Below are 22,809 nucleotides of genomic sequence, written 5' to 3' on the forward strand. Positions count from 1 at the left end.
AGGATTTGTGCCACACAGGAATGCTACACTTGGAGGCTGTTAACATAATTACTAGCAGAATGTGTATGATTAGAGAGTCCTGTCTCACACCTGAAAGCTATTTTAGTTAAAAGGACTAATTTAGTTAAAAGGTATGCATTCTGAACTGTTCTCTGAAACTGACTGAAAACATGAGATTGTCACAGCTGTAACTTTTTGACCACAGCATTGCTTAAATGAAACACACTCAAATACAGTTTAACTGGGAAATTCATTAATTTCCTTCTTTAAAAAGCAAAACAGACTTAGTAAGCATCTACAAGTCCTTCCTCCACCCAGCAGCTGCACTGAAGGCAGTGATACTGAATCAATAACTGCAGTGAACAGAATCACAGTACTAGATCAGATTGCCCAGGGCCCCATCCAACTTCACCTGCCAGCCAGAAAGTAATTAATCTTTCTTTTCCCTTCTCATCATCTATCCCTTACCCTTTGACTTGTTGAAGTGGCTCCTATTAGAGGAATCAGAAGCAAGTATTTCTGAGCATCCCCTGGCAGGTAACAGGTCTCTTTTCAGCAGCAGATCAGACAAAGTATCCAGATGAAAACTTCTGGCATTCAGACCACCAATGAGCTTTGCTTTTCTGTATATCACTTGCAAGCTGTGACTAATCAAAGGTTTAGCAAGCTATTCTGCAGTCCCTGTTACGAGACCATTACGGACCATTTATGAGTCACTTACCTGCAGTAGTGTCTTACTTCCTACACTGATGTGTACTACACTGAAATCCCTGGTTCAAATAATTTTCCTACCTCAAACCTCTCTTCAAACAAACAGTTGAAGGAACTTTAAAAGAAAGAATACAATCGTGTTCAACTGAATAAAATCTAACACTATCCCCCTGACCAGAACAAGGTGGACTTCATAGAATTGTTTTATAAACACAGTCCATGTACAAAATTTAAAAATAAATCCATGTTAAATGACATGCCACAAAGATAAAAAGAACAGCTCTGTGACCCTATAAATTCTGTATTTTTAAGTTAGATGGCATAGAAACTTACAAAGAATTTGTTTATTAACAACTTTCATACATTGTTGTAACAACACTATTAAGAAAAATCAGGTGTGCTGATACAAAATGCATTCTTCATGCAAACAGGTTGTCATTTTACCAGTGCAGAGGGTACAGCAGAGATTTACAGAACTGTTAATTTGTCCTGCATTACTGGTAGCCTTCACTTCTTTTCTGCAACTGTTTCTGCTCTTGCTGGTCTGCCTTAGTACTACCCAATGCATTTCATATTCAAGTCTACAAAGAGAGAAAAAAAGTAGTTAAGTAATGTGTAGTCCTGTTACTGCATTTATATGTCTGTAAAAGTAAACTGGGAGAATAATTATGGTTCTTTTGTGTCTGACATCTTCAATCCTCTCTTAGGGAACAGAAGCTCCCCAGTTTCTGTCCTTGGCAAAGTATTACTAAAGAATGCAAGAACAGACCCAAACAAGAAGAAGAATAAGCACAGCTATCCCTTACTGTAGCATTGAGGGGCTGAAATCACCCCAAATTCTGAACTTGCTGGGGCAATTCCTCGGCTTGGGCAATTTGCAGCATCTCAGATGTCAGTGAACTTTACTCTCAGGACTTTCCCAAGCCTGGAGGAAGGGCAACGCTCCCTTCTAGCATCTGACTATTTTTACCTCAACATAAAACAGAGGAAACAAATATAGACATTACTAGAAAAGGGAGGGTGGGAGGGGAATGTCTCTAATATTAGAGTTCTGGAACTTGAGCAGTTCTAGCATGAAATCAAGCAGCCTGCTGCTGTTCTGAGTTGTCCTACAGCAGACACATGAAGGACTACCCAAACAGCATTGCTCTCCCACCCCCTTACAGTTGTCTCATCTTTCTCATCCTTTGCTGGGCACACTGGGGAATGAAAGACAGATGAGTACAAACGTTTGATCCATTATGTACCAGCAGAGGGTTTCCTGAGGAGGGAAAGTAATAGAAGGAAAAATGGGAGATGGATACAGTATGTTCCCATCCCACACTCCTGCCTCACCATAGGTTGGAGCTCTGTCCCATCTTCACTGTCCTGTCTCATGCTTCTGTGTTTTTGCCTGTCTGTAAACTTGTTATTCTGATTCACAAACACCTACAAACAGAAAGCAGGGTGAGATCATTTGGGAATTCAAACTATTATTTAAAAAATAATAATTATTAAAAAAAAAAAAAACAATCACCTTGTAAAGGAAGATAATTAACCTGGGGCTATGCAACTAGCTGGATGACACAGTGATACTGGGAGGGACTGCAGGGGCAGCAAGGGTGACGAAAGCAGCTGAGGAGAACAAATCAAGAATCCCCACTACTTCTCCTGCCACAGCAACAGGGACTCTTTGGCTGTATGAAATCACTCCCCAGCTCTCCACCCACCATCAGAGAGCCTCCCTTCCATCCGCAGATGTTTATCACCCAACTGAAACACAGATGTCGCATGTCAATACCTTCATGTGTTGGGAAACTCCAAGTTCTGGGCTATGTGAGCAACGTGCTCTTAATTATGCAATGAGGAGGAGTTTGGATGAGCTGCCCCCAGCTTTTCCATACAAGGCTATATATATTGGCTTCCCTGCTGGGAAGGCTGCTCGGCCCTGTGGGAAGTCCTCTCCTCACCCCAGACTCTAGGTTATGGCTAACTACAGGGAATTAAGACCAGGGTTAAAGAAAAACTGGCAAAAAGTTTGGAAGCTGAGAAAGGAAGGCCTCTGTTTTTTTCATGAAGGAGAATTGGCTCAAGAAGTATTCTAGCATTTGGCAAAAGAAAGGGAAGAAGAACAAAGGTCAAGGCTTCAGAGTTTTCCATTAAGTAAGATATTCCTATTCAGGACATTTGCTTAAGTACTATTCTGAATCAAGGCCAAATACCTATCTGCTTTCCTCTGTAAAAAGGGTTAAGCCTATCTTGAGGCTGCCTTTTTATTCCTTTCTGTTTTTAACAAAAATCTAGGAACATCACAGGAATCTAAGAGCAGCATTAAAAACAAAAAAAACAAATAAAACACCTAACAGTTCTGGTGCCTTTCTGAAGAAATCCATCCAGAAGACTCACATCATATGAGCTGTTCTGGCTGTGGAATTTTTTATGAATCACCAAGATTCTGTCACATGGTTCATGAAGAAAAAGACAGAACTGCCAAAACAGTATAAAAGGAAAAAAATTCTGTATCTTCTAACGTTTTCTTCATATGAAAATAATGGCATGTGTATGTTCAAATTTTTCAGATACAGCTGTTAACTAAAGCTCTTCATCACTATTAGCTACACAATGATTCTCTGTGGAAAGCTGGTAATACAACACAATTAATTATCAGGCTAAGAGGCAGAACAACCAGGCTACAGGAGAAGGATGTAATCAAGAGACCCAGTTTGGTATTTTGGCATAAGAATCTGTACATGGATGAAGCAGAACAACTCAAGATCGAATGAAGTTTATTCAAAACTACAGCATCCATAGGATGTAGATGGATGCCTGACCTGCTGCTGGCAACAAGCTCCTTTATTTTTGCTCCTTGCTGTACAGAAAATCACAACAGATGTGAATACCCCCTCTTGGGGGCGCTGTGGGTCAGACTTGGCAGCTAGCTCAGCTACTCATATATTTAAAGTACTAACAATAAACTGGATGTATATTTACTAAGCCCTAAAAAGTCAGCCATTACCTATAGAGTATGATCTAAAAGAAGGCAGCAGACCATGGCTAGCACAGAGGGACCGCTGGGAGTTCATTTACTTACGTTTATACATTCATATATAATTTGCATCCCTGAGTCCATCCTGATCTAAGGTGTTGGAAAGGCAATAGTATGGGATGAGGATTCAGATTACTAGGCCTTGGGGAAAGACAAACTCCCCAAAAGCTTAGAATAGAGCAAGTATCTTTGCCATTATCACTGGAGTTTACCAGCAGTTCCTGGTCCACAAAGTACGGCTTCTCTGCAGATCCATCATTTGTTTCCATATCAATAGCAAAGCAAAGGAACATAGTATCCAGTGTCACTTCAAACACAGACAGAAAGCTGTGGGACATCAGGTAGGCAAAAAATCCAACCAGCAACAGAGGAACTACCCAAGCTTGCAGCTCCCGATGATAGTTAAATGCCATCAATCCTCCAAAAACAGTAAAACATACAACAAAAACCTGTAAGGGGCATCGAGAAACAAATACAGCCTTGTTAATCACACAGTAATGTTTTTCGGAAAAACATAACAAATAAACAAGAAAAAAAAACACACAAAAAAGAGCTACCAAAACCAACTGGCAAATTACAGCTGGTATTTTAACAGTACCTCCCATCTGGGAGATGGCTATGCAGGTTCTGGCTTCATGTAGTTGTCACACTTCGTATTCAATTCAGTGTGCCTATTTTGTAGGGCATAGGCAACCTTTTACTGTGTATTTACCGAAGGCTCTGTGTAATAGGAACTGCAAGAGTGATGCCAAGGACGCTACTGTAAAACACACAAGTCATGGTAAAGGCTATAAAAAGGATTAAGTTCCTAAAATGTTACTTTCTTTCCCACACTCAGTTTTGAGCATCAACAACACTGAGTTCAACAAAAACAAACCTTACTTTCAGTATACAGAAATAGAATGAGACCCTGATTTTTCACTTCATTCTTACGGAAGAGCTCTTTCCTCACTCTTACCTTTCCTAGAAATATGACAAAATCTCCAAAATAGCTAACAGATGCAAGTTCAGCAGAACTCTTTGCCAGAATGAAAACAGCATCCTTTGCTGAAGTACAGAAATTTGTCCCATTTATGGCAGTAGTTGTGTACACATGCTGAAATGAGAGAAGACAGAGCAATGAGAAGAAAGATGCTTTTAATCTAGGCTTTACTTCAACAAAATTAAAAGTCTGAAACATGATTTCAAAATACTGACGTTATGAATACAAAGAGTTATTCTGAATAATGACAATTTTATTTCAAGTGACTACAATAACTATGTTCTAACTTCAAATTGTTTTTCTACATCATTTCCACCATTAGCAAATGCTAGAACATAAATAGTTTCTAAGCCTACCTTTAACCAATCTATTTAAAAACACCAAAGTTTTCTACCCTAATTTTTGTTCATAAAAAATGGCAGTTACCACAAAACACTTATCAGAAGTCATGCTATCTCAGCTTATTTCTTTTCTATGAATCTGTGCCCAAGACTGCTGGCAGCCTACGTAAGTGGAACAGTCTAGATATGTAGTTAGCAAGTTACTTAAAAGTTGATTAAAAACACGACCTTTTTAGACTATCCACACACTACTGAAATTCAAGCTTATGGCCATAGCCGTAAAATACAATCTTTCCATGAGCGATGAAAAGAATTGTGACAGTGACTGTAAAAGAACAGTTGAAGGACTGTGGACTAGCTGGGTGAGTCTTCTATCACAAAAAATAACAATTACAGCAGACTGTGGGGGCACTCACCATTTTTCAGTATGGGGAATTTTACAAGGAATCTTGCCAAGATGGGGGGTGACCATCTTGTATTATTTTAACACCTGTTCTGAATAACATGACATATCTGTCCCATTTACAGAACTCATCAATGAGGGTTTGAAACAGAATCAAAAATTATGAGCTAGGAAAAACAGCACTTGAGACACCCAATAAGTTTGCTGGACTTCACCAGCGAGTTTTAGGAATAGTTTTCTCAAAGTATTAGAAGGTGTACTATGTCACAAAAGAATAGTTACAGTCATTAAGAACCACAGTGTGCACGGAATTATGGTTCTGAGGGAATTTATATACTCTGACATGTACCGAAGTCTTTGATTATTTTTTGCTTCAACTGACAGTGGAAAGAAATGGTCTGATGAAAGAGAATTATATTGGCCTACTGCAAAACAATTTCCGTTCAAAAAAATCTTTTTTCTTACTTATAAATCAAAATGTAGAATAGCTTCAGATATCTCAAGGCAGAGAAAATTATTTCTGCAGGGTCCGCTTTTACCCCGTAATACTCTGTACTGTAGCAAAGCTATACTGACGTTACTGTACCTTAAAATATTACAGAGAAAGAAAGAAAGTAAACACATGGATGCTTTGTATCTTCATTTTGAACATTATTTATTTTATATGTAACAAAGGATTTTTTTTTCCCTCTGATTATTAAGCCAAACAAAGAGTATATTGAATAATGACATCCTGTAAACATTGTACTGGGATGGCAGCTAGTGCCTCCATAGACGGAAATAGTGCAAATAAGAACCATGGTTTTTTTTTTTTACCTACTCCAAGAGAAAAAAAAACAAAAACAAAAACAAAGATTCCCCTGAACTCTACAGAAACAAGTATTTGCATAAAAATCTGTTAAAACAAGCAAATTCAATTCTTTCCTAAACATGAAAAAATGCACTAACTTCCATTTACACTGATACTGCTCCCCTCTCCATCTTCTGTCTGCAGCTGTCCCTGCATTTTTCAAGCATGGACAGACCTATAACACATCGTGAGTTAAGTCTATTGCAGCATCTCCATTAACAGACAGGAAATCAAGACACAAAATGGAAAAATGGTTTTTGTAGGTTTGTTTCTGTCCCATAAGAACTGAATTCACAAAGCAGATCCTGATCTGGTGAGTTTAGCATGCACACTGCCAATTAACTAACTCTGTGTTCATTATGAATAGAAAAATAAGTGACATTTAAAAAATTAAAAAGGAATGCTAAGAATGCATGTGCACTTGTACAAACACTGCTTCCAAACTTTAAATAAATAACTACTTGTTTGCGTTCTGGAATTAGCCACTTTGGTATCTGAGGAATGTGCAACGAAAAGAATTTTTGATATTTATTAACTAGAACGGTTATCTTGGAAAAACTGGAAAACTATGTTGGAGACTGAATACCGCCTGCACAGGCATTTGTGATTTACAAACCAGGTAACAAGAAATGGCATTTAAGACAATTACCACCTCAACAAATCATACACGTCTCAATCACCCCCAACACCCAAGCAGGCAGTAAGCCTGCATTACAAAAGACACACAGAAATGAAGGAAGTACCAGAAGGCTGCAAAACTAGTTACTGGCATGGGCAAAATAAGAATGTTACTAGTAAAAGATGAAAATTCAGTCAAGTGACCTCTGCCTTTGAGGGAAAAATACATTTTCATTACAAACTCAGAGTTGCACAGCAATCAGCAGAAATGATTTCTCATTCTTACCCATCAAGAAATAACTAACATGCATAAGCTAGTCCCAGTATTTGCAAATCATTTTGGAATTTGGACTAAGAAGTTTATATGCCCCATTTATTTTCAACGTAGGCTGCTCCAAAAGTAATGCATCCTATTTATTTCCAAGAAAATTACAACATATATACAGAGCACAACAACACTAACTGATAGAGTAAATTCTCAGCTACAAAACTACTTTTCCACACAGTCACCACCATTAGCTATCGATTTTCACCAGTGATGAACAAGAACCTGCATGCCATGCTCCTAACAATCTGCACCAGTGGAGGTAACCCACGGTCACTGTCGCCACTGCTGAAATGAAATGCACGACCCACTGCCTCACTGTGCTCACATCCACTGTGTGGTCTCCATAAACGTTCAGCAAGTGGCGATGAATGTCAGTGGGTGCCATTTTTTCCACATGGAGGAATTCAGTGACACACCTTTGCTTCATATGTGCTTCCATGGCAGATCTCATTTTGTCAGAGTGCCCCTCTGCTGCCATCTGTCATACAGAAACATGTAATGGAAGATTGGTGGGAAGGTTCAACCTCTACTTCAATAATACCAACATCTGCCTCTCATATCATAGGCCAACATAATAACATAGGAGGCATTACTTTCAGAGCAGCCCTTGTATTGTGGGCTATGTGCAGCAACTCATGGCTTTGCAAAAAAAATGATAGCTTTGAAGGCTAAGATGGCTGAGCACTGTCAGTTAAGAGCCTGCTATCGTTCAGAAACAGACTATTTAAATGTGCTGTTTTTTCCCTGCTGTTGTATTCTCTTTCCCCAAGCACAAGAGCTTTAATGGAATCGGAAATGTTTGAGAGAAGGGCAGCAGGAATGATCCAAAAGGTATGGAATGTCTTCTGTCTGGGGAACTACTGAGTACACCAGACTCTGCTGTCTGGAAAAGAGATGACTGAAGGAGGATGCGGTAAGAGGACTACAAAAGCATGAGAAACATGGAGAGGGTAGGTGGGATTAGATGCTCATTGTTTCTTCTAATACACGGACTAAGCAGAGTGCAGAGACCATATAAAGTAGCAGGAACCAAATCTGGAAAAAGATGATAACTCTTCTCACTGCAGTCTGTCAGATGTGAGCTCCTGGCCAAAGGATGCTCTAGCTGCTAGTAATTCCCATGAGCTCAAGGGAGAGGTGGAAAGTTCAGAGAAAAGGAATCTCTGAGAGGTATTAAACACACAGGAACTACACTCAGCTCAGGAAGTTCCTAGGCCAGGAACACATTCAGAAACAGCACCGGGGACAAGGAAACACTCTTATCTCTGCACTCCACTCACTGTTGGAGATGCAGCACCAACCTAGGCAGAGGTTCAGTCCGGTCCAATACAGCTGTCATATAACTAAATTCTGCTTAATGCACTGATGTTTTACAGTGGTCGCCTCTCCCATAGAGACAAGTAAGTGGTAATAGCCCTGGCAGTGTACCATGGATCAGCAAGCGTGGGAGACTATGAGTTAATAACAGCCCTCATCCTTGCACCAGGAAGCTGGTACTGTATCATCAACTTTGTGAAGAACAGAAGCCCCTTCTGGCCTGCAGCCTGGGAACTAGACACCGGTTTCTCAGTGTCAGGATGAATAAATAAGGAATGTGAATGTTTACATATTTCCAAATACCACACTATGTAAAAAAAACTATTTAAAGAATACATCCTTCTATGCTTCACAACACAGAATGTCAAGGGTCTTGGAAAAACTGACCTTCCAGTTTCATGAGAAAGGCCCTGTGGCTCAGATACTGGCCCTAAGTTCCCTGACTGTTCAGAATAATTGTTACTTTGTGTAACAGCTGAATTCAGTCTTCCATTCTAGGGCTTTCTTTAATAAAATGAGCTTGGGGAACGACAGGATTGCCATAGCAACAGAATCCTCTTAAAAAAGAGGCAGGAGACACGCTGGTCTCACATCCCATTTCAGCTTTTTCTGCTCTACTGATATTTTCAGACTGATCCAATCTTCTTGTTGCTGCCAACTGTCTTGAGGGCTGCCCTGGCTACCTACAGCCAGTATAATGCCACGCAGCTCGAGCTGAGCTTTTAGATGTCCCAGCCTGCAAATGTCACAGCTGCCATAGGAATCCCCTCAGAAAACAAAATCTATTGCTAGCAAGCAGCAGTGACATTTCTGTGGCTGCTGTACAGGCCCTTGGTGAGCCACTGAGACTGCTGTATCATGGTTCTCAGATGGCAGAAGGAAGTTAAAGCAACATGGGCCTGTGAGACCCCACTGAAGCAATGAAGACATGAAAACCTGTAGCAGATATTCCCAGCCCCTGGTTATTTCAGGTTATCATGCTACGTGATTTCCTAAATTAAGTGGAAAACTCCCTCTTTAAGTTACTTAAGGCTTTTTCCTCTCCTAGCCCTTTCATTTGGAGCTTTTCCAGACCATTGCCCCTCTGGTCCTCAGGATCTTTCTTCCAATTTCCAGACAACATTTACTGATGAATAGATTACATCTACTCATTCTGCCGATCTTGTCTTGGCTTTTACCCTTCCTTGCTGTTTCTCTTCCCAGTGCAATGAGAGATGGCAAATGTGCTTGCCCTTACCCTTTATTTGTCAGAGTAGACACACCAGTATATTCCAGTCCCACCTTGTGAGATGAGTGAGCCTGGCTACGTAACCAGCAACTTGTACAGTGCCATTCATCCCTCTTTCTGCTGCAATTATTTAATCCCACACCTTCTCCAGGACTGAATCTGACACTTCTGCAGCCATGTTAGCTAAAGGCTACCATCCTGTGCTTGACCAACACACTTTGAATATTCTATTCCATCATTTCCCCAATAAACACAAAGCTAATATAGAAAAGGCTATTCTTAGGCTAATCACCATCTATAAGAAACCATACAATAGCCTCCTGAATTTTCACAAACAGTCAAAAAAGACCAGTTTTCCATTATTTACATTCTACCTTACATTTGCAGTTTGGACTTGCTGAAAAACGTCTTTCAACTTTCTTTGTTTTCTACTCTGTCATGTACTCCCTCCATAGCTATCTCCCAGTGGGTATGATCAACATAACTTTCTCCTAGGAGGGTGTTCTCACCTGCAGCATCTCACTGCTGCACCTGGGCTTCATTTCAACATAAGGCACCAAAGCAAAAACAGGTAATTCTTATCCACCTACTTCCCCCACATGGGCCACTCTATGGAGAAAGTAAAGACCTATAATATTTATCTCCCATTATCTCATATGTAAAGTTTCTAGAGGGAAAACAAACATATTTAAAACAAGATTTCACAAAGATGAATGTTTTAGCCAATTTTAGTCTGAATGTTTTAGCCAATTTTAGTCAGTATTTTCAAGATGTTTGAAAATTTAGCTTAATACCTAGAAGAAATTTTGCCAGTAATATTAAAATGAGGTATTGTTTTTGGGAGGAAAAAGAAGTATTTGATGGGGCGAGGCACAATGTATTTGGCAGCGCACAGAAGAACTGTACTTACATTAGCATGCCTGAATTTTGGTTTTATCTAGGTCATTTCTCCAGAAGGCACTTAAACACAACCTCCTGATAGGCTTCCTTCCAAATTTAAGAGGCAACTAGCTGCCACAGATATCTGACCATTAGACAGACATACTTCTGGTTGTTTCTTTTGGCGTTGTGTTTTTTTTTTTTTTAAAACTAGACATTTGCTGGCTTTCAGTATCAGTGACGGGTCTCAGTTCCAGCGAATGCAGGCTGACACTACTGTTCATCAGTAATGGCTACCACAGGGCCCGGAAGGCTGCACAGCAAGTAACCGGACTGAAGAAAACAGAGAAACCACATGCAGATCAGCAACTCCTTCAGAAATCCATGTGCTACGCTTTGGAACTGCTGCCTGCCAACTGGCTGCAGATGAACCCAAAGCAGACAGAGAAAAGCAGAATTATCTTGAAATAGATATATTGTTAAAAAGAAAAAAAAAATCATTGCAACAAGGCTGTGAAGAAAGAAAGTGACCAATTTGATGTATCAGAAGTTAAGACTTTGCCACAACAATTTAAGAGAGCAGGAGACAGACAGACCTTGTAGCTCCCAAACCACATAAAGAAAACAGTATACTCTTTTTATGGAAGAGAAATTTCAGTCTCTCAGATTTTACTCGAGATGATTGGATGTGTTTATCTGGAACACAGAGAAACCATCAGAGCCAGAAGATGAAAAACCTGTGGTAATTTTGACAAGTGTTGGCAAACAGAACTGTCAAGAAAGGATAATGACTTTATATTCACAAAGCAGTTTTCATCCAGATAGAACCCAGAGTGCTTTACAATTGTTACTAATGGATTATACACACACATGAATCACTTTGCCCATGACTGAAATGGAACAGCTTAAGGAGTGAACTGTTTAACAGCACATAGCAACCTGACACTACAGTTTAGCACAGGATCCAGTTGCAAATCCGAAAGAAAATTAGGAAGGCAGAATGTAATTACCCACAGTGCAATCAGAACAGACGCTGTGTTTACATTACCCCTCCTGCAACCACCGCCACTGGAAATATGGCAACTGTCAGCATCCAGTGCAATGTCTGTCACAACGGGAAGATCACAACGGGTACCTCTTCAGCCCCGTTCAAGTTAAATTGCAAGGCAGCTGAACACAACCTAGCTGAACCTGGAGACTTCAGACTCAACAATCAAAGTTTGTGTTACATCCCCCCTGAAAAATGGCATGCTGTCCCTTTGACAACATAACACAGCACTTGGTCGATACTGCACGGGAAGAAAGAAGCTCACACACTGTCACCAATGCTACTTCCTCCAACACCTGTTTCTCATCAGCAAGTTTTCCAGAGGGGGAACAAGGGGCTCTGTTTAATCTTGATTAAACTTGTGAATGAAGGAGCAGAAAGAATTTAAATCACCTAAGCAATCTAACAACAGGTTGAGGAAAATACTGCAGAAGTGAAGAGGAAGGCTCCTTTTTTCCTTAAAGCAAAACAACAGTGAAAAAAACTTTCAAGGTAATTATATGCTTATTACAATGGAGAATGTAATAGTGGGATAAAAGGCAAAAGCACAGTAAGGAATGCTAATACATGCACTGAGCTTTGGACCAGCTTTTGTAACAGCTGCTCTAAATTTCTATTATTTCAACTCCAAATCAAACTCTAAACTTAAAAGTATGTTCAGGATGTTAGAAATGTGTACAAGCAATTTTTTAAAAGCCCCTAAAGTCCTGCCCTCGAGTCCCCGTTCAACAACTATGCGAAATTTCAAGCTTTCGTTGACCTCAGTGAGAGCTCTTGAGTTCACCCCTTCTGTTAATCAAGCTATATGTTAAGCTTCTTAAAGCTACAGTTACTGGTTTTTTGCCCTCTGGAAATGAACACTTTCACTCTTAGTCAATACATATATCTATATTTAAATAGGCTCGAATACATTCTTCATAGAAAAAACAAAACCACCACTTACTCTATGAAACACTATAACCTGAGAATAATATTACCCCTTCATACAGATAAATTTTATTTTAAAATCTTAAAAAATACTCTCACTTTTAGTCTTCAAAACTGCCCAATTTTCAGCACACAGAATGCAGTCACCTTTGCCAAAAAGATGTTCAAACAATTATCTAACAGCAAACACAGTATTGTGATTAAGCTAAAAATCACAACTTGTATAAAAGCAGAGATTTGCCTACAATGGATTAGGAAACAGGAAATCTTTTAAGGGAACAAGAGTTACAATACAACTTTCTGAAACAAAAGAAAGTACATTACAGTAATTAATTCTCCTCATAACAAACACATTGCATACAACAGCTGGAGAAAGTAAATGCCATGATGCTGGCTATCTCTTTGAAAGGCAGGAAGCCAAGGGGAAAGGGTGACTATAAATGGAAAGCCTGGAGTCAAAACGAACTCTGAGATTCCCCACCAACTCAGTGACCATAAGATCTACCTAAAAAATGTAAGTCTGGAAAATTCATCAGCTGGAAGCAGAGATTTTACTGCACAAATATCTAATCTAGGTTGAACTACGTGAAAAATGTTCTCTTCATAGTTGTCCAGGAGTAAGTTTTATTTATGCACCTACTTTAGAATGAGAAGTCAGACCCTTTATTGGCATCATCTTGTTTACTGCACTACTGTTCTCAGCAATGAGAACAAAGAAAGCAGCAGATAGGGAGTTACGAATCAGCACAAACATCTGATTCCTTGTCACATTAATAATACCACAGCCATCAGAGATAACAAAAGGGGACTGATAAAGAGAAAAAGTGGCTATTTACAATGATGTATATAGAGGTGGGAAAAGTATATATATATTTGGAGAAAAGGATCAGGAAGGAAAAAGTAGGAATCAAATATGTGAAAAACTGTTGCATGTTAGAAATCAATTTCCAATAAAAACACTATTGAAACAAAACTGCTAACAAAACAAAGATGTCTTTCAAATACAGAGAATATTATATCATCTGGCTTTTTCATCATAGATTATATACCCAGATATATCAATAAAGGAAATCAGCCAAGCAGGGACTTTCAGGTGAAAAATTCTGTATCTAGTTTAAGGACACATCTCCAGGTGGGTTTCTTACTTCCTCATTGCTTCCTTCCACCTGGATGTTTCAGTAGTCTCCCTGGCACAACTCAACAAGATGTTCATCTTCTTACCTTCAGAAATAGCAGGCAGCCCCGTGAGGGGTCATCTCAAGCTGTATTAACCAGTTTTCTAAATGCCACAGTCAGCAACCTTGCATGCCACAAAACATCAGGGAGATCACAAACAACCTCTACCAATACTAGATGATTTTGTTTGTTTGTTTAGGTGGCCAGCAGGTAGCTTTGGCTTGCATATACCACATGTTGCCTTTGTAATGCCAAACGAAGCCAGCATACACACAGTTCATAGAATAGGTATGCGAATGGCTGAGTGATAGATGACAGAGCGTACCTGGTTGAAGTATCTTAAGCAACTTTCCTGGCACCACAACCAGCAGAAACAGCACTTCAACAGGCACTTCGCACATGCACTTTCCTGCAACAAAATGAAATGTCTGGTTACTGACCACAGAATTAAATTCAAATAAAACTGCCATTTTAGAAAGGTGCGCTTTGCAGGTGACTGACTCTTCCAACAGAGTATTCACTTACGCAGCAGATACTTCCTTTTGGATTACAGGAATTGTTTTTAATTCAGACCCTACAGTATTAATGACTGATGAGCTGAGTCTAGGGTTTGTTTGGTTTTTTTTGTTTGTTTTTTTTTTCTTTTTTTTTTTTCTTCCTGTGCATGGAAGATTCCTCGCCAGGAAAGAAAATAAGTGCTGTAAGCAGCTTGGTGAGCTAACAGCTGCACGGATAAAAAAAACAGGCAAGCAAGTCAGTAACCCTTACAGCACTCAGCAGTGATTAGTAAGACAGTTTGTTTTCATTTTTTTGTTTGTTTGTTTAAAACTTTTTTTTGTCATTTATCAAAAAACCTTCACAGTTCTGAAATGACTGGTACGCTAATGGACAAACATAAAAAAAATAGGCAGGATTTATGCACATGTGTTGAACCAAGCATACAGTATGTCTTAGGACAGGAGGAAAAGGCTTATATTTCCTAGAACAGACCACTGATCTACACTAATATCATGCCAAGAACAGAGGAGAAAAGCTCAGTGTCTGCTCTACCCCCCACACCTCTACCAAGAGCTCAGAACTGAGACAATAGAGACATCTAGGTAGCCCTGGTAGACTTCCAGTTTTAAATGGCTGTTTTTCTCAGCAAAAAGAAATTCAGTTCAGTGATGTTCGAGTCTTTTTAACCTTATTTTTTCAGAGACCAGAAGGTTCTTCTGTTTTGGAAAGCAGAGATCTTCCAGTTACAGTATGAAATCCTCGTGTCCCACAGCTACTGTGGTAAAACCATGAACCCCCCAACTTTTTTTCCCCCCACAGACCTCTTATTCATAGGATAATTCCTTTGAATGGTAACTGTACATACTTTAATCCTGCCATGCTTTGCTGGAGAGACGATTTTACTACAGCTGTATTTGTCTCACAAAGTACCGTTTATTAGAAATAGAGCAAAGGACTTTTTTGGTATTTGGTTTGAAGACTGCTGTGTAGGAAACACCACTAAATTCACCTGCAAAGTTCATAGACCCCTGACTTCTGAGAAAACAAGAGGTTTTTTTTGCAAAGGCAACAAAGTCTGGAAGATCTGGAAGAATGCAGCATCTGTTTTCCACACTTCAGTACTACCTCTCCTGCCCTCTACGCAGACAGCTGCTAAGGAAAGTGGCCACAGACCATCCCTCCTGCCATGAGAAGGAGCCGTGTTAGTTTGTTGTGGATTCTTCTGTGCAACAGGGACATGAGCTGGCCTCTTCAGGAACAGTTATCGGTCATGTCATATCCTAGCCAGATTCTTGGTAGCTGGGCCAAAAGGAGCTTAGAACACACAACTACTGACAAAAATAATCTTTCTTCACAATGTATTTCTTCTACGAGTATTCAGATTATAAACACTCCTGCCCAATAAGTCCACTTCTTCTGCTTCCTCTAAATGCAAGCAATTTGTCTTCTTCTAGCACAACTCAATCCATCTACCATCTTTAAACAAAATTCTTAATTCACTCAAATCACCAGGTTTTGTAACTAAGGTTTTCATACACAAGTGATGGAAACTCAGACACCTCTACTTCTCTCAAGCATCTTATTACAAAGGGCTTTTATCTACGCATTCTGAAGGTATGCCTACACACATCTTGGAGGCACCAGAACGGCTTGATGTAAATATCCTGTCAAAGCTATAGATAACATTCTATAGGGCCAAGACATGTATTCTAGAGGAAAACCAATGAATCCTAACACCTATATTTAAAATCTTTGTCTAAATCTTCCTTTGACATCAGAGCTGTGCAGTCTTTCTCTTTGCCAGAGCACTTTCTAGAACTTTGCCAAAGTGCCAGAACTAACTGCACTGGTGTGTTTTCAGCAGAAGGTAAGAGGTGCAGAGATGCATGAAGGGTAGAAAGGTAAGCAACAATCACAACAATCAAGATATATTTTTATATGCTGTAAAAGATACGATTTGGATTCTATACAAATCTCCAGAGTTGTTCATTCTTCACATATCTTCTTCTATAAACACATTACAAGGCAGATAAAATCTTTCCTATAAAAAGGTATTTTATACTAAACAATGTAATTCTTACTTACCTTTACTTTTTAAAAAATTTCTGATGCAAAAAATTTAAATAGTCTTCCGTCAAATCTGCATTTTTCATTTATCTGTCATAAAAACATTTACAAACAAAAAATACATATATATATATTTTTAATGCAGGTATTCTCTCCTCTTAAAAATATCTGAGTTGAGAGAGAAAAAAGGGAAGCACTTTAAAAAGGCTCTCTTCATGAAGAAAAGGGGATAAAATACAAAATTCAAGTATATTCTTCACGTTTCTTTTCCTGAACATCACCTTTTAACTACTATTTCTATGTGTTACAGAAATACACTTACCTTTTGCTTTAGGATATTATAAAGGTACAAGAGAACAATTCTTGGTATTCTCAGTATGGTGATTAAAAATGAGCCTTTTACAACAGTTCCCAGATGATAGCAAAGAAGAACTGAAATGGAGGAGAGGACTGGATGACGCGGTGGGCTATTTTTGTTTCTGGAAAGAAAAATAAACAATTCAAAATTGTTTTGGAAACTGTTATTTAAGAAGATACTCATGGTATCATTTCAGCATTTGGAAAAGTAAAGACCTAAGCTGGTACACCCTTTCAAGATTAAAACAACTCCAGTTCTCCTTCTGACTTCATGTGAACTTCCACCTTAGTCCAAAGGAAAGCAGCCAAGTTTAAAACTTTTATTGGATTACTTTAACTCTTCAGCAATGAATATTCTGATGTACTCAGTAATGGAAAAATATCTAGAAAAGCCTACTATGGAAAATATCAGAAGCAAACATCTGAGAACATGTCCTCCAACACCTCTCTCCAGTTTCTGTCACTTCTGTTATCCTCCAAAATCTTTTATTAGACTTTGTTTCTGCAAGATTTTAGTCTGAAGGAATGAATCCGCTGTTTCTGCTTTACTGGTAAAATTAAAAACAGAAAAAAAAACATGACAAGGTCTCTCATGCAAAACTGAGATCTGCTGTTTACATTCACTGCTGCAATTTGACTAAATTCTGTTTCAAACCTTGTTCAGATAACTAATACCTTCTTTTTTCCTCCCACTGGCTAGGTTTTGTTTTAAAATGGAACACACAAGAAAGAAATTTCATGTTGTGTGTTTAAAATTATGATTTGGCAGAAAAACCTTGTAATTCCATTGCAATCTAACCTCTATCATTTTTGGGAAATGATGTGTCTCTCATATTTGAAATGGAAAGACAAAATAATAACCTCATACAATTAGCTTATGAATCTCAAATACAAGCTTTATTTTCCTGCTTCCTTTATAAGGTTCAGCTTTACAGAGAACAGTGTGGCACAGCTCTCAAGAATTTAAAGGAAGAACAGGAAATGAACTTAAAGCCATTCTCCCACTCCTCTTCAAATGCTGAAATAAGAAAAAAAAGCTCAAAATTCAATTAACACTAGCTAAATATCAAAAAATATGTGTCAGAAGGTTCAAGAAAAGCACTGATTAATAGTCATAAACTACCTTACTGAAAGGCAACCGTATGCAACAAGCCCAACCCTATAACATTTCCTCGGGCAGCAGATCCAGTGGTTACAATCAGACAGCACAAGTCCTGTGTTCATAAGCAATTCCTTCAAAGCTCATTACCTTGAAAAATAAATAGTTTGCAGGAGAAACTAATGATAAGAGAGGGTGACTGGCTGAAGCTAAAACCTACAAACACATTTTTATTAAATCTTCACGTACATTCCTTTAAGAGAGGTGTCACAGTTCTGCAAGAATCCTGAAGGTATCACTGCAGCGCGTTCAGAACACTGACTACTTCACAGCTGAAAAGTTATATTTGAATATGTGAATATACCACATTATTTTAAATAGGAAATTCCAGCAAAGCAGTTGCTGCATTTTTTATTTTTGCTCTCACTGCTAGGGGAACTGCTTGAGGGATACTGGAATTCTGTACTTCATATATATAGGTATTTTTTTTTGTTTTTTTTTTTTTTAATTAAAAAATGTGATCAGGTTTCCATGTTGGAGTCACACACATCCCAAAACACAGGAGTTATTCTATCCATATATTAACAGTGTTTCCTTTTCCCTTTTACACTGTCTTACCTATAACAGCCTCTGTCAGATCTCAAAATATAAAAGATTAAATTTCTGCAAGTTAAAAGTTAACCAAGGTTGAGAAATACAAAAAGGACAAAGTTTACTCACATGTTAATAATTTACTTGCTACTAAGAAGAATGAGAAAAAATGTTTTGGTATTTTAACAGGTCTGATTAATGAGCAGAATCTCGGAATTTGAAGTTTAGTTTAGAAACATTTCTACACACTTTGAAGCTCTTCCACACCTCCTTTTCCTAGCAAAGGAATTCTCACAAGAACAGTGTCTGACAAAATCTCTTGCTTTGCTTCCACACAGAATAGAAAAAGAACGCTTTCCTTGTAGCTATGTTCAGGGAAGGAAGCACAGGGAAGTGGCTAGCTAAATGCAACAACAGGTGATGTCTGTGACTCTAATCAAGCTCAAGTCTGGCTCAGTCATCCACCTACACTCAAGAACCTCAAGGATGAAGTTTCATCCAGCTTTTTACATTAAATGGCTGCAATCTGAAATGACTTTAGCACAAACATACAATCAGACATACATAAGTTTTTGTGGACTGTTCAGTGAATTCTGGTTATGCAGACTTCATAGTGTAGATGGTGCCTTCAACTGCATGCAAGATGTTGGGAGAAAACATCTCTGATAATCTGCCTGATAGAACTGGTTACAAGACTGATTAGCTTTATCTTCCTCTTTGGTATTCCTATTTTATGTAAATCCCAAGGGATTTAAACTGAACACTACTATTCCAAAATCCTGTGAATCTGTATTCAATACTACATAATATTTTAAACATTTTATTTCTTCGGTGCTGCCATTTGTCTTTATTTTCTTATTAGCTCTGTGATATTTGGTATCTTTCAAAACTAACTACCCTCAATCAAGTGTTCATACATGCATCTCAGCTTCCATTTTAAACCCACTTTTTGTGTGTGTGAAGAAAAAAGGCAATCGGGACACACCCAAAAGATTTGGATATTTGAAAGAAAGAAGAAACTGGGATTTTTTTAAGCATATCTTTTTCAAAGCTGTGCTTATAGTTTTCTTCAATCCTGTCTCATCTTTTTCCAAAGGCTGCTTAAAAAGAGATTTAGTGTAAAATACTTCAAAAGCTTTAAGGAATGACTCATATATTCTTCAAGTTAATATAAATTTCAGTTTTAAACAAATACAATAAATTACAAGATCTGTAATAGAAGAGACATCATTAAGCTAACACTGAAATCACAGACTGTACCTGCAATTGCCCTTTTACCTGTACTCAAAAACAGGAATAGGTCCAGCCACACACATGCCAAGAGCCCCTTCACATGAGTTGGGTCAAGTATGTCAGTAGGGCAAAGGATGATCACAAATACTACAGATATTTGAAAAGGAGCGAGGAATCTTCTAAAAATTTGGTCCTAGTTCATGTCTCGATGACTTCAGTGCAAATCCATAAAGCTGGATTGCTGACTTATTGGGAGATGTATTTCACCTCTTTACCGAATCAACGGGAAGTCTGTGGTACTGACGACCTCAGAGTCACTTTGAAAACCCCAGTTCTGCAAACACTTATTCACTTTCTTAGAGTCAACACTGTGCAGTGACACACATGCATTAGTTACTGAATAAGCTCAAACATGGACAGGACAGTGATCACCATGACATAGGTCAAGTTACCATAACATCTTCCTTTAATCCCTAGGAGAGGAAAAACCTCATAAAAAAGGCAAACACGTGCATAACCTCTAAGTACACCAAGGTGAAAATAAACCCTCATATAAGACAGCAGTACTAACAAAGATTTTTTTTAGATTGAGCCCTTCTCACAAGTCATAAAAAGTAACCATTAAATAAATAAATCTTTTTTATTTTACTGAATTAATTAATTATTTCACAAATTCATGTTTCATCTAAAACAAAAGAAGGCAAAATCCATTTTTGGCAGTGGTAGTGCAGGTCAAACACACGTTACCTGTAAAACTAAAACAACCACCCTGCTTCTCCCTGCTAGCAGCTCTGCTGCAGCTGCTAGCTGCACAGCACATTGCTGTGCATGCTGTGGAAGGAGATTTCCACAGGGAAAGGCCGTGTCATTTCCTCACAGCGCTTACAACCCAAGCAGAAAGCCTCGATGTGAGGTATCATCAACAAACTCTTGTGACATGCCTTTATGGGGCTGCCCCAGGGAATACATTAAAAACACATAGCAGACAAGCTCAGAATTGCTGGAACAGTTTGAGATAACCCCTGCCCTCAGTGCTGTGACTGCTCTCGTAGCTCACCATCCTCTCACTATTCTCTCCCTGCTCTGTGTCTTTGCAGATCTGCGCTGACAGCCTACAGACCAGGAAGAGGGATCAACACCACAGAAAAATGGCATTTCCTTTTCCAAGTACAGGTCTCTCAACTCAGTACGTGTTACCTGGCAAACAAGAAGAGGGCTTTGAAGTCGCCATACAAAAATGATTTCAGTACAATTGGGTATACTCTACAGCCAGTTCCCGCAGCAGCAGAAAATAGCTGCAAAGCAGAAGACCCTGGCAGAGCAGCAGAAGTCATCACAACAACTCCTTGAGCTGCTTCCCCGCTCTGCATGAAGAAGACATGGACAGCTTCTTTACCCTGGGGATTTAGACAGCGTATCGTACAAATATGCACTGCAGCACACAGTCCAGTAAGAGGTAGCAACACTTTTCTCCTCTGCTTTCTCAAGCAAGCACTTTAAATGAACACTTACTGCCTCAGCATTCAGCTGCCAAAGCTGAATCAACTGCTAAAGCCTAAGGAACATAAATTTGCTTAGAAGAAAAGAGCAGCCAGCTACCCACAGAACCACAGACACGCTGGTTACTGGTGTTCAGATCTTCAACAGGAAAAAGGAGATGACACGTGAAATGTGAGTTCCTCCCTTTTCTGGTCCTTTCATATCACGTAAAATAATAGTGCCCCAGCCTTTTGAAAGAGAGCATTTTAGGTTTGGTCTGCACTCTTACTAGCCCCAGTTCAGTGGCCTGGCTGTTGGCTGTGCAGATAATCCTTGCACAGAAGCACTCCTGATCCATGTGTTAAACACTGCTTTACATTGTATTGCTAAATGGGATGACAAAATATCACTTGAAACAGTGGCCTCTGGCTGTTACTATGTCTTCCAGCTTTGCTGGTATGGCTGGAGCACTCCTGCAAGCAAGACCTGTGCTGCTGTCTCTGCTGGGCGGAGAAGAGACCACTGGAAAACCTTTCAGCAGGAGGTTTTTCTCAGAAACTGAAATGTGCAGGAATACATTCTGAAGAGCACCAACAGAAACGTGCCACCTGAGTTCTGGAGGAGCCAAAGGCTCCCTTCCCAGCCTCCCTGCCAGCCAGGTGGCAGCAGCTGCAGCTCCAGGCTTCCTAGGCCCTCTCCCTCCACCCTCAGGTCACCTTTCTTGGGGCAGTTTTCCAACAAACCGAGATAATCATTATTTTCCTCTGGCACAAAACAAAGAAATCCCTTGAAATGCCAGAGCTTTTCACAGACCAGAATATCTCATTGCCGGGGATAGAGGAACGGAGCAATGAGCATGAAAAAGCTCATAAATAAATTACAAAAAAAAACACATTTTCTGGATACGACTCTATTGTGAAAAAGGCCCAGCAATGTATTGTGAGACTTAAGTCTCCCCCCAACAATGAGAGGGTAGCACTGCGCCAGTGCATGAAACCAGGCTAATTTCATTTTAGAATATCATATGTATAAAAACAGGTATAAATCCCAATAAGTGGTGATTTTCCCTTATTACCTCCACCTTTACCTTTCAGGGTAGTATAAAATTTAAGGAAGTTTGTTTACACATCTCTAAATTTCCAACAGTGCTGTAAAAGCATTTACAGTTAACTGGAAATATCTGCACAGAAAAGAAAAAGCAGAGCAGACCAGGCATTTATGCAGTCAGAACAAATGAAAACCCAGAACAGGGACAAACACTTAGGAAGAAGTCAAACAGCCTATGAATACATTAGATGACTGCAGAGCTATGTATTACTTCTCCATTTGCAGATGATGCAGTCTCCTGGAACAGGGTCAAATGCAGCCTCGTGCCTTATGAATGGCAATTTCCTCAGTCAGCAGTTTTCTCGTGGCTTGTATCAAGGCTCAGTTTGGCCCAAGAACTTTAGAGGTAGAGGTGAGTCATATTAATAGCATACACATTTTATAATCTTACTCAAAATCTTGCAGCAAGTAATACTATTTCATATTAAAGTGGATTCTAAGATAATGGTATAAACTGCAATCCATTTGAGACTACCTTGCCAAGAAAGAGACCGAAAACAAATGCTGGTAAGTTCCCCAAACTCCAAGGGGCAATTCAGTACTTA

General features: G+C 39.2%; 1 protein-coding gene and 1 long non-coding RNA gene across 2 annotated transcripts in view; one reads left to right on the forward strand and one right to left on the reverse strand.

Moving 5' to 3' along the window:
• The window catches only part of SLC44A3 (solute carrier family 44 member 3), a gene marked incomplete at its 5' end in the record, with an annotated part of 40,689 nt that continues 18,876 nt past the window's right edge, over positions 997-22,809 (reverse strand). The window contains 6 exon segments of the mRNA XM_021405561.1: positions 997-1,292; positions 2,047-2,139; positions 3,949-4,185; positions 4,695-4,832; positions 14,159-14,242; positions 16,721-16,877. Coding sequence (XP_021261236.1) covers positions 1,287-1,292; positions 2,047-2,139; positions 3,949-4,185; positions 4,695-4,832; positions 14,159-14,242; positions 16,721-16,877 — 715 coding nt within the window.
• Positions 7,627-22,804, forward strand: LOC110402931. Its single transcript, XR_002441402.1, has 3 exons — positions 7,627-12,222; positions 20,776-21,349; positions 22,490-22,804. It is a non-coding gene; the product is annotated as an uncharacterized LOC110402931 (long non-coding RNA).

Source organism: Numida meleagris, chromosome 7 (genome assembly GCF_002078875.1).
Source record: "Numida meleagris isolate 19003 breed g44 Domestic line chromosome 7, NumMel1.0, whole genome shotgun sequence".
Lineage (NCBI taxonomy): Eukaryota > Metazoa > Chordata > Aves > Galliformes > Numididae > Numida > Numida meleagris.